Source organism: Thermobia domestica, chromosome 6, assembly GCF_964235325.1.
Source record: "Thermobia domestica chromosome 6, izTheDome1.hap1.1, whole genome shotgun sequence".
In the NCBI taxonomy this organism is placed as follows: domain Eukaryota; kingdom Metazoa; phylum Arthropoda; class Insecta; order Zygentoma; family Lepismatidae; genus Thermobia; species Thermobia domestica.
Window position 1 is genome coordinate 130,241,881 of NC_137459.1, and position 19,276 is coordinate 130,261,156.

Sequence of the window (19,276 nt, forward strand, 5' to 3'; positions counted from 1 at the left end):
ACATGGACATTGTATTAGGTAGAGGGCATACCAATTTCTAAGTGATTCCTTGAACCGGCTACCATAGGTCCCATAGTTTTGAATCTAGGAAGCTTTAAACTTCATTTTTCGTAGTTTTTGTTAGCATATAACTTGGAAAGAATGCATCATTTTCTGTCCTGTTTTATTGGACAACTTTTTGTTTCTTTCGAAGTTCTCCAGATGACGGGTGTTTCTGTTGTCAGTTATTTTAGCCCCTGATGTCCATGTCTCATACAGCTTTGCTGCTGAAGAGACACTGAACTTCAATAAACCAATACTAAGGGTGAACCCCCCAAGACTAAAGTCTAGGTTCAGAGATGCCCTTTTTTTCTTTTTGGAATTGCCCCACGTAGGGTAGTAGCTAGCGCTCTCGCCTTTGGAGCGAGTGGTCCCGAGTTCGATTCCCGATGGGGCTTTCGGTCGGAGAGATGTAACAGCTTTTCAGGCAGCATTGTGAATGAGGTTCTTCCTGGGTTTTCCTCATTTATACCAGACAAAATCCGGGATGGTACCTAAAATTATAATCCGAGGCCACTTCCTTCCTTCCTTCTTTTTTTCTTCCGAATTCCCCGAGCAGTGTGATCGCCGAGGGATGTTATGTAATGTACTGTATGTGACGGGCTAACATGGCCATAGAAATTCCTAATTCTAATAATCATTTCGGAAGCAGTGGTCAAACAAATGACGTCATAGTGACAACTAGAGGGGGACACACGTACACAAACATGCAAGAAAATGAGAACTGTCTGCTTCATGTTACAGCTTTGCTTTAATAATTCAACATAGAAAACACAATCTTTGAGTAGGGTACAAAACTTTCAACTAAAATATTGATGTGCAGTTGTTTCGCCAACTATTGTAATTAAACATTTGGCTTCATCAGATACAGTGTAATACACGTATGTGTTTCATCTCTATATATAAAAGAAGTCATTTTGAATGACTGGCTGACATAACGCCAAACCGCTTAATCTAGAAATGTAAAATTTTCACAGTGCATAGAATTTTTGACGTAAGATACCACAAAGGAAGGAATTTTGTAAATTCGACGGGCAAGACGGGTGGAAATTTTTATATTAAAATATCCATAACTCGAAATCTCTGAACGTTAAAGACACGAAAGTTGGTGTATGGACTTCTCACTTAAAATGATTAGACAATGTTTCAACATTTTATGATATTTGACCTAGAAGCGAAGAAAGAGGCGGGAAAAGAGGATGAGGTTACAGTTATTATAATAAGGTGTCCTTCTTTCGGAATCTCTTAAGATTAGAAACATGAGGTGGTATTTGGACTTCGTATTTAAAATAATTAGATATGTGTTTCTGCGTTATATATATATATATATTTGGTCTAGGAATTAATTCGTGCGGTTGGTACGCACACATTGAAGCTGTAGTACAAACACAAAATACATAAATACCTTAAGAAAAATATTGTCCATCGCTAGCCACCACTTTCGCCCATCTGTCAGGCAATGTACGGATTCCGTTGCGAAAGAAGTCCTCATCCTTGGAAGCGATCCAGTCAGAGACCCATGTTTCGATATCTTCTGAAGAAGTAAACCGCTGTCCAATCAAATCGTTGTTCATGCAATCGAACAAGTAGTAGTCCGAAGGAGCAACGTCTGGTGAATACGGCGGGTGGGGTAAAACTTCCCATCCGACATTTTCTAAATAGGTTTTGACCGGTTTTGCGACATGTGGGCGAGCGTTATCATGTTGAACAATAAGTTTATCATGTCTGTTCTCCCATTCTGGTCGTGTTCTGGCCAGAGCTTGCTTCAAACGCATTAATTGTCGTCGATAACGTTCTCCATTCATAGTTTCACCCGGTTGCAGCAGCTCATAGTACACCACACCTTTCATATCCCACCATATGCACAGCATAACCTTTGCACAGTGAATATCTCGTTTTGGTTGTGATGGACCTGGTTCACCTGGTTTCACCCAGGCCTTTTAGGGTTCTCGTAATGGATCCACTTCTCATCACCCGTAATAATTCGATACAGAACCCCTTTCTGCTCTGTCGTTGAAGCAGCAATTCGCAAATGGTTTTTCGTCTTTCAACGTCTCTGTCTTTCAATTCATGTGGAACCTAATGTGACATCTTTTGAATCATTCCCATGGCTTTCAAGCGTTTGGAGACTGTTGTTTGATCAACGCCTAATGCTGCTGCAAGTTGTTCCTGCGTTTGACACGAATCCTGCTCGAGCAATGCTGTCAATTCTTCGTCTTGAAATTTTTTTGGCTGTCCAGCTCGCTCTTGGTCTGCCAAGCCGAAATCACCACTTCTAAACCGTGCAAACCACTTCTGACACGTTCGCTCAGCTAGAGCATGGTCACCATACACTTCCACTAAAATACGATGACTTTCAGTCGCACTTTTCTGCATGTTAAAGTAATGCAGCAGGACACCCCGCAAAAACACTTTATCAGGCACAAATTGCGCCATGTTCACTTAACTACAAACTGGTGTTGTTGACGCTTTAATCCACTGCCCTATACTACGAACGATACGCGATGACAGGGGTTTGCAACACATGTGTGGATACACGGAACTGTGGGACGCTCCGTTCGTTGCGCCATCTCTTGTCCACCCGCACGAATTAATTCCTAGACCAAATATATATATATAATATTTGGTTTAAAAAATAGGATGGGTAGAAACAAGGAGAATAACGGTTATTATATACATACATAGTAACCCATAACTCAGAAATCCTTAGGTGAGAGAGAGAAAATTCGGTACTTATTATTTAAAACAAATGATTTTCGTTTCACAGTGTGAAATTACGGCAGACTTCCAAACTCTGCGAATTCAATACTCAAACTCGAAGTAGTATATCTATAACTACTGGATGCAATAGACAGGTTCGTGTTATCGGTTACGAAACAGTCACGAAATCAGAAAACGGTCATGAAAGTCAAGTAAAAGTAACAAAATTTAGCTTTTGGGTGGCTTTTTTTTTTAATTATTATTATTTGTACAAATATAAGTACTGACTGGAAAATTTTGTTCTACAGAACGTCAAAATTCACCACCAAAAATGTCTATAGTCGGCATTAGACGCTCTCAAATCGCAAGCAAAGCACGCTTCTATCGCATGCATGAAAATTCAGCCTAGTTTGCACCCAAATTCGCTCTTGAGAATGTTTATTGAGAAATTTTATGGTTTGGTAAAGAAAAGGTCACGAAATTTCATTTTGTAATTTTAGTAGACACCCTGAATAGGGGAATAGTGGTCCCAAGTGACAACGTTATGTTCTCTTGAAATGCTGAATCGATTTAAAAAAAAAAAAAAAAAAAAAAAAGCGCATCTCTATTACCTTTTTCTATAACGACTAACATTGAAACCAGAACCGGTTGATTTTTACCAGGTCCGGTTTGAATAGTGTTAACCGAGGAAGTGAAATCTATTCTTGGGACCCTGAATTGGTTGCAGTAAGCCGCTCCTCGGTACATTTTTTTTTTTTTTTTACTCTCTATGGAAATCATATTGAAATCGCAAGTACTAGTACATTCCAAACACTTCTGGTTTTGGTAAAGTATTGTTGCTGGTAATGACCAAAGGTGCCCGAACTCATGAGGTCGACGGTTATAGGTTCGTAACTCACGCTTACTCGACCTGACCCTCATGAAGTGAGTGTGATATTGAAATGATTTGAGTGTGAGCTTTGAGTGATCGTGATGTCGAAAAGATGTGAGCGTGACGTCGAAAATATGTTGTGAACGTGAGGTCGAAATGATGTCATGAACCTGAGATAGAATGAGTCTAACTCTATAAGTTCTTCTTCAATCAAATTCTTGAGCTTCCGTTTAGTCTTCATTTCACTTTCAGAAACGCCATTAAACACACAAATATTTTTATAGATTATTTCCACTTCGATCATACTTATTACATTCTATTTTTCGAAGAAACATTTCAATGTGCTAATGCATTCTATACTATAGGTGATACTTCACTACATTTATCTTGTTCTCTATTTGAAACATTTGACGTCCTTAACTTGTAGTTGATGTGCTTGTTCTAACATTTCTTGTGATACATAAATAGCACGAATATCGGCACGGTTTATGCTTTCATTTACTCTCACATTGTAGCCTGTCGTCGTAACTTAAGTCCAGCAGCCCTTAGAAGGTTTTTCCAGTTTGTACTAGATGCATTTGATTGCACTTGGTTACTCCTTGATCACAAAAAAAATGCAAACTGATTTCAGATAGGAGGTAGTGTTCACTCTTGTGAAGAGGGTTTGCAAGGAAGGGTTTTTCTTGATCCCATTGCAACGAGCTTCTGCAGACACGTTCCATGTGTCCCTTGTGCGTTGCGTTTTGATAGCGAGAGCGATGCAGTCTTACCTTTCTTGCTCCAAGTTATCTGCAATTAAACCGTTGTTTTGCTTTCACAAATTCTAAATCACTCCATGTTGCTCTATGTATGCATTAATGCACTCGTATAACTTTACATAATTCTCCTTAGTGTTTGAATTCGATACATCTTCTCTTGTCTCCTATTGGCACAACAAACATTGTATCTATAAGTCATGATCAAAATTGGAGCAGTGGGACTCGAGATGTCGCAGATTTTATGAAAGCACAAGCTGCTATTGTGAAAGTGACACCAAAGCATCTGGTATTCTGACACATCTAGAAACATATAAGTAGCCTCTTGTTTTCTTCACGAAGGAGTATACTGGACTAAAGGTCTTACACTGTACAAAGAAAGAAAAATCATTGTTCACAGTTTACTTAAAACCTATCGACAATACGTGAAAGTGTGTAATAATTAAAATTAAGGATTATTCAATTGTCTACCATTTAAAAAAGGTTACCAAAATTGGAGCAGGGAGACCGAGATATTGCACATTTTATGAAAGCTCAAGCCGCCATTTTGAGATGACGTCATTGTAAAAGTGGCAGCAGAGCATTTTGATATTCTGACACATCAAGAAGCATATTAAAAGTAGTTCCTTGCTTTCTTCACGAAGGAGCATACGGAATACTTTATGGTTTCTGATTAAATAATATTTGAAAGTACAAACCATAGAATCGTGCTATCAGAAAATACGAATCATATCATTCACTTGCACAAATTCAGTTTAGATGTGGATGCGGAGAACGGCAATAGTGCGGAGTATTTATTTTGAATTTTGGAAGTAACACTTAAACCCCGGCTCGTAAGAGCACGAAATTTGGTACCAAAAGACTTTTTGTCCCAGAGAGCACAATTCAAAATTCACTTACGGATTTAATATGGAAGTCAGAGAGAGCGTGAGCAGAGGAAAAAGCGCATCTTTTTGGGTCATTGGACTTAGACGAGGGGATGTAGCAGCTCTAAATCACAGAATAGGAATATAACATTCTCTTTCACGAATTCAGTATGGACGACAGGGGAAGCATAGTAAAATGTGATTAATCAACTGATGTTGATCAACAGTTTTTGCGAAGTAAGATGAAGTCAAATAATTTTACGTATACGATTATGCACTTCATGTTAAAGAAGACGGGTAATTAACAAAATGTAGTGATTATAAAATAATTAGTGAATTGATAATGTGGGAGGAAACAGGAGAACACTGAGAGACCGTATGCTGTTCAGATCAGGATTTTGATGATAATAGGAAACTATCCTTTTCCAGATGCAATTTCGGAAAAATTCATGTCTGAGGAACTATCTATCTTTTTTAAAGATATCTATGAAATGTAATGAATCTATATAACTTTTTTCTCAGGAAAAAAAAAAGTATATCTAGACTGGGAAAATTATTTGTACCATCGATTTAAATGTAATCCAGGGGGGCGCGGTGGCTCAGTGGTAGAGCGTTCACCTCCTGTGCTTGGGGTCCCTGGTTCGATCCCAGCTCGCGCCGTGTGGACTTTGTGGTGGACAAACACCGTGCTCGTGGGTTTTCTCGGGGTTCTCCCGTTTCCCCCCAGTTTCTTCATTCCACCATTTCATTCATTTCTCATCTTCACCGTCTCCTTTAGCCTAACCGGCATAACCGTGGGACGTAAAACTAAAGATTTCATTTAAATGGAATCCAGGGAATGTACTATTTCCAAGTGCGAGGAAACGATTTAGTTAAGATTCAAGCTTGGGAAAATGTAATTAGAGTTGACTAGATAATTCATTTCGGAAGGGAGTCTTTCGTCTGGTGAAGTGGCTAGCGTGCATGCATTTGGTGCACATTATCCTGGGTTCGATTCCCAGTGGAAGAGCGTTAATATATCTACGCATTGCGGTGATTCGAGTTCCAACTAGATTCAACGTCTAATGTGTGTGTGTGTGTGGGGGGGGGGTCTTGATGCTGAAAAAGAAAGCTAAGCTTCTACATACACACACACACGTTCGGAATAAAAGGAAACCTTTCAGTTGAACCTCCAACAATTTTGCCGTTTAAGCTAAGGAAGACGGATGATTAAGGCAAGGGAATTATGATGGAAGAAAACAGGAGTGAGAATGTGGAAGGAAACGGGAGTACCCCGGGAACACCCACGGACATGATGTCCAACACAAACTTACATGCCCGGGAATCAAACCAAGGACCTCATGCACCAAATGAGTGAGAGGAAGCTATTTAACTAGGCCCAACTTCGAGGAAACTCATTTACCTGCGTTTTTTTTATGTTGTTTTTTTATATAACAATGATTGTTTCAATAGTTCTTCGAGAAACTACGTTAGCCGAGAAAATATTCTTACATGAAGGAATATCAGTGAGGGTTGCAATTGCTGTTTATGTAATTGTAAATTAATTACGATAGATGCTATGGGGTACATCTTGTAAATACTTGTATACTTACCTTTGCGCCCTTGGTCCTCTCTCCATTTTAGTGTGTTGATATTTCGACTTGTTCAGCAGTGATGCTCACAACCGTTTGCTACTTCTTGCAGGCTGGAACTCCTATATAATTATCATTAGCTGCTCTCGTACTGTCCTGTAAAGAAAACAGACCCAAGGATTCCCGGACTAAACTAGTTTCAAATAATACTTATTAGAATTTTACCACTTCCATTCAGATTTGTATCCGTCGTCTAATATACACTATTTCTTGTAACGGTTTTTGCTCCTAAGTTTGTTTCATGATACTTGTATATTAACCCAATCACTTAACACACTGATTTTCATGTGTGCTTTTACTCATTGTCACTATTCTAAAATTCAATATGTTTTAGACTTTTATGCATTTTTCTTTGTTTAAACAAGAAGAATTATTTTATTTTGTAAATACAAAATAACTATTTGGACAAACCTTAAATATGTTAAATTTTGCATTAGTGACATGTAAGAGCAAGCATGAAAATCAGTTTGTTTTATGTAACTGAGTTAACATACAAGTCTCATGAAATAAACTTGAGAACAGAAACCGTTAAGAAAAAAAGTTGTTTCCCATTCGTTTGCTAGTAGACGGATATCAATGTGAATGGAAGTGGTAAATTTGTAATAAGTGTTATGTAAAACTAGTTTAGTCCAATAATTCTTGAGCCCGTATTCTTTACAGGACAGTACAGAAGCAGTTAATGATAAGCATATATGAATTCCAGCCTGCAAGAAGTGATAAACGGTTGTGAGCATGGCTCTACAGCAAGTTGAAATATCAATGTAAACTAAAACGGAGAGGACGACGGGTGCAAAGATAAGCCGATAATTAATTATAAATTATTTAGTTCATAAAGCTACTTACGATAAATTATTATTTAAGTAATCACTTTATTTTACTGATTCCATTTTTATCTATGGTGCACTGGAGCGGTATATTAATTAACTAGAGAGGAGCCAGCAAGAGGTCGTCTCTGACAGCTCGCAGTGGCGTTGCCACTACTCACGTGTCAAGGCTGCTTTCGATGCATCTATAGTGGCAATTTAATTAATGGCGTAAGACAGAGTTGGTAACACTAGCACCAAAGTAGGGGCTGCACTTTTTCTCCACATGTGGTAAGAAACTTCAGAGACCATCTCTTCTTGGCCATGCTATAACATAAGCTCGTACTTACCACTCTGTTCTAATCCTATGGTGCCAAGTGGAGCCTGTTATCAAAGGGTGGTTAAGACTTACAATTAGGATCTCTGCAAAAGGTTCGTTGTTGCATTCTTTGTATCATCCTAATTATTACTGTTTAGTCAACCAGAGGATTTGAACAGAATGGTGAGTATGAGTTTTTATTAGTCACCGTGATTTAAAAAAAGATCTAATTGGAAGATTAATTTCTGAAATTCATTTGCAGGGAAATATCAGAGTGTTTTGCCGGTGTCGCCCTCTCCTTCCTGATGAAACACAGCAAAGTGGCCTGGGTTTGATTAAGTTTCCTTCAGACACGTCAGTTCGGGTAGTGAAACCTGGAGGTTCGTTAATTCTGGAAACTTTGAAATTCCATGCTAAGTTTATTATAAATATCAATGTTCTATTAGTTCTAGCTGAAATAAGTAAATTGCTCTTCACACTTTCAGATAAAGGAAAGTTCAGTTGTTTCTTTATGATATGGAGTAGATTTTTTAAAATTATTTTTGTTTTAATAATGTGTTAAATTCAGTGTGAGAAGAATTATTATTATTTGTAAAAAATAATTGTATGTAAGATGGGAGTGATATTTATCTGTTGAATATTCACTTGAACTTAACAACTTGCCTTATTGAGTGGTCATTCCATGGTGACAGTTTTACACATTTTTTTTGACAAATTTTGAAATATATCTCTGTTATTATAAACTGTTTACAAAAAATTAAATATGTATTAATTTCACTTGTAATTGTTCTCACATATTATTGATGAAGTATTAATTACTAACATAATTCACATTTGTGTAATTGTATCGGATGAAACACTTTGACCAGATTCATATGTTTTATTATTTGACGCCGAAAACATGTCTTCATTATTTTGCGAAAACATTAACTTGTAAAGATTTTTTTTTTTTTTTGTATGAATTTTCAAAAACTAGGACGGTCGGAACGAGTAACAAAATTAGTATATTTTATCGAAGTAAAATCAGTCCTGGTTATTTGTAACAGTTGTTAGTATATTCTTTTCTTCTAAATTGTATTTACGTTCTTTGTCAATTGCTGTCTTCTTGCAGTCTCTTTCTCTTCCTGTAATTCTTTAGCTCAATGTCTTCAGAAGCTTTTCTTTAGTTTTTGTTCCTTCGCGCAGGACATCTCTGTCTTCTTTACGAGACTCAGCTTCCACTCTTCACTTTTTGATCTTTTATTTTCTCTGTCGATCCGTTTTATCTCAACTAAATTCGTACCTAAGATTAAAGTAATATTTTTGTTACATGCAGGAATATGAAACAACAATGACACATCACTAATTATATCCAAATCAGTGAATAACTCAAAAGCAAAATGTACAGTATGTGTGTCCGAAGTATTGAACTAAAATTCGTTAATGTGAAAAACATACATAAATAAGTACGACGTAACACTACTCAGAAGACTGATGATGAATTTTCGGTGCAAGTACGCTCGCAATGTATTTTAAATGATTCACCTGTGCAGTATATACGGGTGAATCATTATATTCATCATTATTACCGTATGATTCACCCGTATTAATAATCATTATTAATAATTGATCATGTTGAATACGTTGTGAGAATAGGTGTGTCGGAAATTGATTGTGAATCTTCCACGTACATGCACTAAAAATATACAAGGAAATATGCTTTTTATGCTGTCATTAGTTTGTCCTATCAATCACTGTGACGGTCGGGTTCACTCTTCAAAGTTTATGCAGATATTCTAGTTCACTTCAATAATGTAAAAAAATAAGCAAAACCGACGATTCGTAAGTTCCTCGTTACTTCTGGAGTTACTTGTTTTACATGTAGATTATATCAAACTAATGTCCGTCTTCTCGTGATGGTCGGAACAGGAGACATATACTTAGCATTAAGACAAAATAAATCAATTAAGTTTCCTACTGGAACTTTCTTTTTAACATTGTATGAATAAGTGTGTAATGTACTTCATCTCATAACGTATTCCCCCCGCCCCACACACACAGGTCAGCATGCACCGACTTGCAGGCCAAGTGCCTGTACACACGCCTTCGAAACGACTTACAGGGACAGTCTGAAAAGTAGCGTTTTTAACGAAACTGGAGGGTTAACAGTAGAGTCAAATCCTTGAATAATGCATTTATGAGTTAAGCTACGTCATTCTTGAAGTGTGAAGTACTTATAATGATAAGAAATCACTTAACACACGAAGAGTCCCCGAAAGTAGGTGGCCCGTACGTCAAATAGCAAATACTATATGTATTTACCGACTTACGGGCCAACCTCATAAGTGATTGTATTTACATATTTAAAGTGTGTGTTTAGATAAGCTCCTCCCACATTTGTGACTTGGTAACTCTTTCAAGAAATGGCCCTCCCATGGCTTGTTTTACACACACACATACAGCAAACAGTGTTGCTAATTTATAGAAAAAAATATTAGCATCTACTCCAAGATAGTGATCAGAATATGAATTAAAAGTACTTTCTTTTTTTTTTTTTTTAAAAAAAAAAACGAAATCAGTAAACATTCGTTTAATATAAGCTATGTATTATACCCTATAATCCAAATAGAAAAATATTGGAAATTTGGCTTTAGTCTATGCGGTGTCATCCCTGTGGTATGACTTTGAACCCCAATTCGAGTTGTATTGTGTCTAATACTACTTTCAAATAATTGATACAGCTTGTTTTACATTTAAACAAAGCATACTTTCTTACTTTCAGATGATTTGAATCAACCTTTAAGTTCACAGAGCAGCAAGACACACGATTTCACTTTTAATAAAGTTTTTACACCCAGTGCTACTCAGGCGGAAATCTTCAAGGAGCTTTCCGGCGTTGTACAGGTATTTCATTTTTTTAAATTAGAAGGTGGCCATTTAAGTGTGTAGTGAAATTAATTTTTAATTTCCAAAGTATTATCTAGATTTTGAAAAGAAAAATAAAATTGAAGTTCAATTTTAATTTAATATCCCATGATTCTTGTCTTCGAAATTGCAAAAACGTGTAAGTAAAACTAAGTAGTGATAAAACAGTTGGTAAAATTATAATCACCGTAAGATTTATGAGAGATGGCCTATACAGATCCCACTTGGCACGAAATTAATATTTGTAGAGGTCAGCGCGTATTGAACCACAATTCTCCGTGTAAATAATTGGGGAAGTAATATGCTACAAATTGAACACAGTGACATTATGCGAAAATGTAACAGCAGGAACATGATCTACCCAACTCCCATGGTCTAATGGGTTTACTTTTCGTTTCAAAAGAGCTTCTAAATGCCGAATTTGCGACTCGACTAACCCATTGGTCTGGTGTTGCCAAGGATTAACCAACTTAATCTCAACACCTAAGATGTTACACAACTCCTGGAAAAGCATTCCAGTGAAAGCTGTTGATCGGTCTACCAAAATTTCCTTGCAAAGACCAAATCTCAAAAAGACATGATTATATAAAAAGTCCGCAAGCGTAGAGAAAGATGTATACAAGAACTAGTACAATACGTAAACTTTCTTCCCATAGCTTGTAGTAATAAAATTTAAATTTTGACCTATTTAATTTCCCTCAAAATCCACCACTGCAGTTGAGGAAGGTAATATGACTAGTCATTAATTTTAGTACAATTAGAGACTGGCTTCGTATTTCATTGTATTGTGGTGCATTATTTATAATATTGATATTTCCTGTATGCAAATGAATTTACGAAACACTTATCGGAACTGAATTTTTCACTTGTCCCTTGTGACTTGTAATTTAGTTTTGAGAAACTCGCACTTGAAAAAAGTATGATTAGGAGACGTACACTAGTTTTTACAAGGCTTGTTGCTTTGAAAAGTAGGCCCGTAATATGTGTATGTTTTGTGTTCATTGTTTTACTTTATTTCTTGGTAACTACTGGCCGGATGTGAACGAAATTCGGTGGGCAAGTAGTCCATCTCCTAAGAACTAAATATTTAAGACCTTTGGTAGTCAGACTTGGTCATGGACAACTTTGGCTGTTCCATAGATTCGCCGGGAGCTTCTGAGTTCGGTTCACCTCGTGTTAAACGGTTAGTTCTCTACCTTTAAGTTCTATTTTTAAAACTGAAGAAAATCATTATTAACCTACGTCAAGAAGAGTAATCTCTCCCTCTCTAATTGCTGGAATATAAACTTCACACCAGGCTCCATTTCGTAACGGTTTGTGTCAAGAGAACACAAAATTTGAGCTTTAGTTTGCGACAGGGTTGGTGGGTTTAAACTAAAAAACGAAAAATTCTCGTAGAAGTGTAAGTGTTTGTAAAATCTTGATGAACACACATTTGTGGGTTATCACGTTTCACTCCCGTATATTATTCATATTATATTCAGACCTCAATTCCCCCAATGATTATCCAAAGAGATTAATACTACAAAGCAACATTTTTATTTTATGAATGTTTCTTTCGTGTTTTTTTTTATATATATATATATATAGTTTATTATTATTGTTATGCAATTGAAATCAAAGAAAAATTCTAAATATTTTCGTTTTAATAATATTTAATATTGATAAAATACATCGAAATGCCGTAGGCTACTTTAGGAGATGGGTTATACAAACCCCACGAGAGACATTTATTCAAATCAGAAGTATCTCTGGTGTCTATTTATGTATAAATGGATCAGAGCCAAAGTGGGCTCAAATAATTCGTATCTTTAATCCTTACTGATATGCAAATTAAGTCGTTGTATTTCTTTAATTTGGACCAATAAAAGTCGTTGTTAACTAACTTGAAAGTTCTTCTGTACTCTGTAGTACTTTGAAGTTGTCCATATGTAATTCTGTATTATGATTTCACTTGTGCAACTGTTTATCTTTTTGTCCTTCTGTCCTAATGACTCTTGACGATTATATTAACAAATATGTGAAGATCAGTCAACGTATTTTTATCAGGAGTCCTTCGTGAGTGAGTCGGCAGACGTATCGCATTTGTGGCCAATTAGTCCTGGTTCCGAGTTCAAATGGAGGACAATTTCTCTCGGATGTAACTCAAGAAGCGGTTTTTATTCCGCTTTAAGCTTATGTGACCCCTTCCAACATAACCCGGTTGTTGCATAATAACATCAAGGCGAAACAAACTTATTTCTGTCCATATATCATATGAATATATAGAGCAAATTTTTTAAACCAAAAAACCTGGTTTAAACAAAAAAAAAAAAGTTTTTTTTATTTTTTTTTCAATAAAAACCATGGGTTTTGCCAACCCTGGTTTGCGATAATAGACATAGCATATAAATCGACTTTTGCCCGTTTTGCGTTGCATTTCGATCTGTAATTTTTGCGGATGCTGGTACAGAATAAAACTCAAGGATAACTTGTCTCGCTACTGATGTTTCCATAAAGCTCCGAATAATCAATATTATTTATCTTCATAGAAATTCACAATCTAGAAAGTAAGAACAGCACTATAGAACTTACGCATTAGAGAATAGTACCCAATGATTGGGAAGACTTCAAAACCACTTATTGAGATAGGGCCTACGTGTGTAATTCAGTCCGGCAACAGGGATTTTCCTACCCGCAAACAGACCCTAAACTTCGTTTGACACGCCCCGCCTCAAAGAAATTCGCTCCACACATCTCTAACACCCCCTAATTTGACTCTGACTTTTAGTTTAACGTCCCTTTCAGCAGCGAGGCTATGTGTGACATGTACAGCTTAACATGGAATCCGAACCACATGAACTCCCGCCATGAACCGAACCCGGGCCTCCCACGCCAAACCCCTAATTGGAGATTGCAGTCGTTAGCATACTCAGAAAATTTTTTTGGAGATTTGCCACACTCATTATCTGGATTTTTCTTCGTCCAGTTTGTCTCCGAAGGGTCAGCTAAATTTAGCAAAAAATGTATGTCTTTCTGATTAATGGAAATAAACAGAAGGTAATCACTGGAATGTTGAATAAGACAATCTGTATCCCCTGCCTGCGATGGTTTCTCCTCTTATCAGCGATGGATGAAATTCCAGAGTAGTACATTTTAACTCTGGTTATCAGAAACTGAATATACTTCCGAGTGCTATTGTTTACGACTGTTTGTTCTAGTCTTCGGGATTATGAACTCAGCAGGAAAGACATTGGACAACTATTTCAAGAAGAAAAGTGTGTTTATATGTATATCTAACTGCCTCTAACTAGAGAGAATATGAAATTTATTTTTCTAAGCACATTATTTTGGTTTTATGAAGTGGAAAATGGAAAAGATAGACAAACATGGGGTAGTTCATGAATGAAAAAAAAAGTCATTTTTATGGCATTTAGGCGTCTATTGTTCAGGCCTAAATGGGATAGTATGTAGGAGCAGTCGCTAAGGGCCTTTGCTACGGTGCCATCCAGACATTCGTCTGATGAAACTGAGAAATCCTAGAAAATCTTAGTTAAGATGGTCGTCATTCAGTTCGAACCCACATTCCTCCGCAGTCCGTATTGCAAATCCGAAGTTCCGTACACGAGTCATTGGGAGGGGGGCTCAGAGGTAGAGCGCGTTCACCTCCGGTGTTTGGGGTCCCTGGTTCGATCCCAGCTCGCGCCGTGTGGACTTTGTGGTGGACAAACACCGTGCTCGTGGGTTTTCCCGGGGTTCTGCCGTTTCCTGTCACTTTCTTCATTCCACCGTTTCATTAATTTCTCATCATCACCGTCTTCTTTAGCCTAACCGTGGCACGTAAAACTTAGATTTCATTTTCATTTTACGAGTCATTGGACTATTGCTTTAAGTACGTTGGCATTCTGAATGATGTCAAAGACAAAATCAAACTTGGTCATATCAAAGTAATCGAACTACAGTTTGGCAATAATAAATCATTAGCCTGATATTCGAGAGGTCTGATGTTTTGCCTTGGACACGGGACTGCTCTCTTTATTAGAGTTTTCCTTGATTTACAAAGCAAACACTGAGATTGTGTCTCAAATGAAACTCGGGGTTACATAATTTCCCCAGTTACAGGGGTGTAGCCAGACCAAGTTAAGTTGGTGGGCGGAGCAAACATTAACGTGGGTTGCCCTTATGGAAATACAGATGTCTGATCCTGAAAGAACTCTTTCCCTCTCCTTCTGAGGGAGAAAGAAGGATGTCTGATCTCCAACTAACCTGCTACCTTCCCTTCGTACATTAGATAGTGTAGCAGCTTAGTGAAAATCTACTTTTTTCCTAATAATAATAATAATAATAATAATAATAAAAAAAGTGATTTCTGTGTACCTGTAAAAATCAATAGTCTAGTTCATATGTACACAATAGGTAGGCAATTTTTGGCTTATACACTATAGATAGTAAACTATAATAACTACCTAAACTGTGACTTGTGAAGCTTTGGAAATTGAAATTCATAATTAAACATGCCACGAGAAATAAAGGAAATGTTTAGAGACTTTAATTTTAAGCTAATAAAAGAACTCGGTAAATAATATGCATTTCGTAATTATTGCAAAAATAAAAATTAACCAACACAACTGCTTCTAGGCTTAAACTGCAATTAATACTGCTTGTCCTTTCTGACAGCTGGCTATGCGCACGTGGTGCTCAATGCTGTATTGCCAGCTTTTGCGTCGGGTATTGAAACACGAAATTATTCACTGCAAGTAAATCTCAGGTTTATAAAATTAAATTACACAAAAGAGAACTAAAAAGAATGCTGTCAATAACCAGCAGGTCCACTACTCAAGTTGACATTAGACTAAAACAATGTGCGTTTGTTTATATTCAAACTGGCAACATGCGGAAAGGATGGAATGTTTACCATTGCAGAGCGAGAGAAACGAGCCACTATAATTAGCTGAACGTGCTGTTGCCATAGAAACAGTTCTTCTTTCCTGATTGTTATGACCATGTGCAGGAAAGAAAAAACATAGGAAAGCAACTGTGAGAAAGGACACGTTGAATCAAATGGACTGTAAGGCACATAGGTAAAAACTGGTTACTTTTTTTTTATTAAACTTACTAAAAATTTTTGTGACAAGTGAAAAGTGACACCTCAAGAGGGCAAGGATGTAATGTAGATAACTGATCCACCATACATGTAACATTACATTGATTGATTGATTTTCAGTTTAGCGTCTCTTTTAGCAACGAGTTTATATGAGACGTGGAATCCAAACCCACATAAGCTCTCGCCGGGAATCCAACCCGGGTCTCCCACGCCAAAGGCTTAAGCACAAGGATCAAAGTGGTGCGACATACCATTATTCACATATAATTTTAATTTACCGCTTCTAAAGCAAATTAACTTCTCATCTGAATAGAAAGCCATACAATAGAAGCTGCCTCGTTACCCTTTTCAAAGCACAAATAAGTACAAGTGAATATATTACGGACAAATAACCTAGAACGAGAGGCACTAGACGAGCACGGCAAGTGTGTAGATGGGTGAGCCACCTTATAAATAGCATTGAAAAAAAAATCCTATTAAGCTTACTAATGAACAAGAATTGGTTCCTCCCTACATTGTCAATTATTTTGAAAATGTAATATACAGGGTGTCCGAGAAGTCCTTCCCTGATTACAGAAATTGATAACTCAGGCTAGAAATAAGATAGAAATATGAAACTGGTGTTGAATTGTTTACAAACTATAAAAGTTTTGGTCACATTAGTACACTTCCACATGAGCACCCTTGGTAGCACGTAGCACATCTAGGCGATATTCAATTTCCATCCACACATTAGCCAACATCACTGGAGGGATCGATGCAACGACTGTGGTTATTCGTTGCTGCAGGGTTTCAAGATCTGGTACACGTGTTCGGTAGACCTCATCCTTGACATAACCCCATAAAAAGAAGTCTAATGGGGTTATGTCAGGAGAGCGTGGAGGCCAAGCTGTTGGTCCATCACGACCAATCCATCGCCCAGGAAATGTCCTATCGAGATAGGCACGGACGTCCAAACCCCAATGAGGTGGTGCACCGTCTTGCTGAAAAACGACATCGGGGCGATACTGAAGCAGCTGAGGAACAGCATACAGCTGTAACATATCCAAGTACACTGCAGATGTGATGGTATCCTCAGCGAAGAAGAATGGCCCGATAATTCGATCGTGCAATAACGCGCACCAAACATTCACCTTTGGACTGCCTCTGGTGAACTCCCTGACCTCCCTGGGGGGTTCTGAACCCCAAATGCGTAAATTATGGCGATTCACTACTCCACTGACAAAGAATGTCGCTTCGTCGGAAAAGGCAATTCGTCTGAGATAACCATTATCGTCCTCAATACGTGATAGCATTTCGACCGCAAAGTCATATCGACGTGTACCGTCGTCGGGCAACAAGGCCTGAACGAGTTGCACTTTGTAAGCACGAAACAATAAACGTTTGTGTAAAATGTCATGGATAGAGCTTTTTGGCATCTGTAATTCACGTGAGGCCCTGCGCACCGATTTCTTAGGACTTCTCAGAAAAGACTGCCGCACAGCCTCCACCGTGTCTGCTGAGGTTCTTGGTCGACCAGACCTCGGAAGGTCAGTAACCGACCCTGTGTTCTTGAACTTCTCATACCAGGCTTTAATGCTCTTGACATCAGGTGGAGTCCTCCCAAATGTTGTTTGGAACTGTCTCTGCACCGTGGTTGGTGATCGTGTCTCATGGTACCACAGGACACACTGTGCCTTCCCCTGGTTGGTTGGCATGGCTTCTTGGGCTTCTTACTTACGTACTACAAACCTAAAACAAAAAAATGAGACTTGGTAAAACAGAACAAACCTAACACAGACAAAAACTTTTATAGTTTGTAAACAATTCAACACCAGTTTCATATTTCTATCTTATTTCTAGCCTGAGTTATCAATTTCTGTAATCAAGGAAGGACTTCTCGGACACCCTGTACAGGGTGTAACATGAATGCATAGCCAGAAGTAACGAGGTGATTGCGGACATCCAAATAAGTAAAAATGTTCCTATAAACATGGGTCTGATGCCGCTTTGTTTGCGAGATGTTGAAATGTCGACTCCCTCCAACGATACACTATGGGAAAGTGAATGGAAATGTTCAATATTACAGGAATAATACAATCAAGTGGAATTATACATTTACACTAACATAGAGAATAAAACTAATCAACATTTGAGGTTATTGGGCTGTCAGTGTTGAAAACCCGGCACAAAGTGTTATGTTTTCAAATAACACAAGACGTGCACACGTTAGCATATGATTGCTGACATCAGAAGTTCCTAAACGTGGAGCATTGTCTTCCAAAGTTTATGTGTGGTACAAACGAACGCTGTGGCCTCCATCGAATACCTTTCTCAATTACGTATCTTGGAAACGTGCAATAGCTGTGATCTATGAACCGTTGTTTACTATTGTGAGCCATTAATTGACTTCACACTTGGACGCCTTGTCTTTCGAAAAGAAGCGGAATCTGCCCCATGTTTAGGAACGTTTTGATGTCAGCAATCATATGCGAACGTGTGAACGTCTAGTGCTGTTTGAAAGCATGACAATTTGTACCAGGTTGGCAACACTGACAGCCCAATAACCTCAAATGATGATTAGTTTCATTCTCTATGTTAGTGTAGATGTATTTGCATAGGCATAATTCCACGTGATTGTATTATTCCTGTAATACTGAACATTTCCATTCACTTTCCCATAGTGAGCCACTAGAGGGACTCGAAATTTGAACACCCTGTATGTTGGAAACGAAGCGGCATTGGACCCATGTTTATAGGAACATTTTTACTTATTTGGATGTAGGCAATCACCTCGTCACTTTTGGCCATGCCTTTATGTTACACCTTGTATATATACAGTGGGGTAGGTAACTCCACCTAAAAACTTTGGGAGGTGATTCCTTATATAAAATGAAAGAAAAAAGTTCTGATAACCATAGGTCGAAAAACGTCTCCTTTCAGAGTTATGAACCGCCGAAAATTCGAAAAATCATGTTTCGAAACGCCCTGCCTTAGAAACTATAGGACCTATCCCAAGTGGTTTAAGGGATTACACAGGAACTAGTATGCGATCTATTTAAATATCCATGTTTTACCATCCTCCGTTATCGGCGAAATGAACGCACCATTAGTACTTAAAGGAGTATCCCTGTACCTCAACTTCCTTTTCACAGTTCGTTTCGCCGATGTTTCTTAGAACTTTTTTCTTTCATTTCATATAAGGGATCACCTTCCAAAGTTTTTCGGTGGAGTTACCTACCACCCTGTATATTTATTTATTTCACTGCTGTTGCTACGTGATTAGCTGTTCCATTCTAAGCACTGCGCTATTCCTCCGGCTGTTC

General features: G+C 37.8%; 1 protein-coding gene across 5 annotated transcripts in view; it reads left to right on the forward strand.

Moving 5' to 3' along the window:
- Positions 1-19,276, forward strand: part of LOC145688206 (carboxy-terminal kinesin 2-like) — a 233,128-nt gene that overhangs the window by 129,099 nt on the left and 84,753 nt on the right. For all 5 annotated transcript variants that reach the window (XM_081762093.1, XM_081762097.1, XM_081762094.1 and 2 more), the window contains 2 exons: positions 8,247-8,364; positions 10,746-10,867. In XM_081762093.1, the coding sequence (XP_081618219.1) occupies positions 8,247-8,364; positions 10,746-10,867 (240 nt within the window). The remainder of the gene's footprint in view (positions 1-8,246; positions 8,365-10,745; positions 10,868-19,276) is intronic.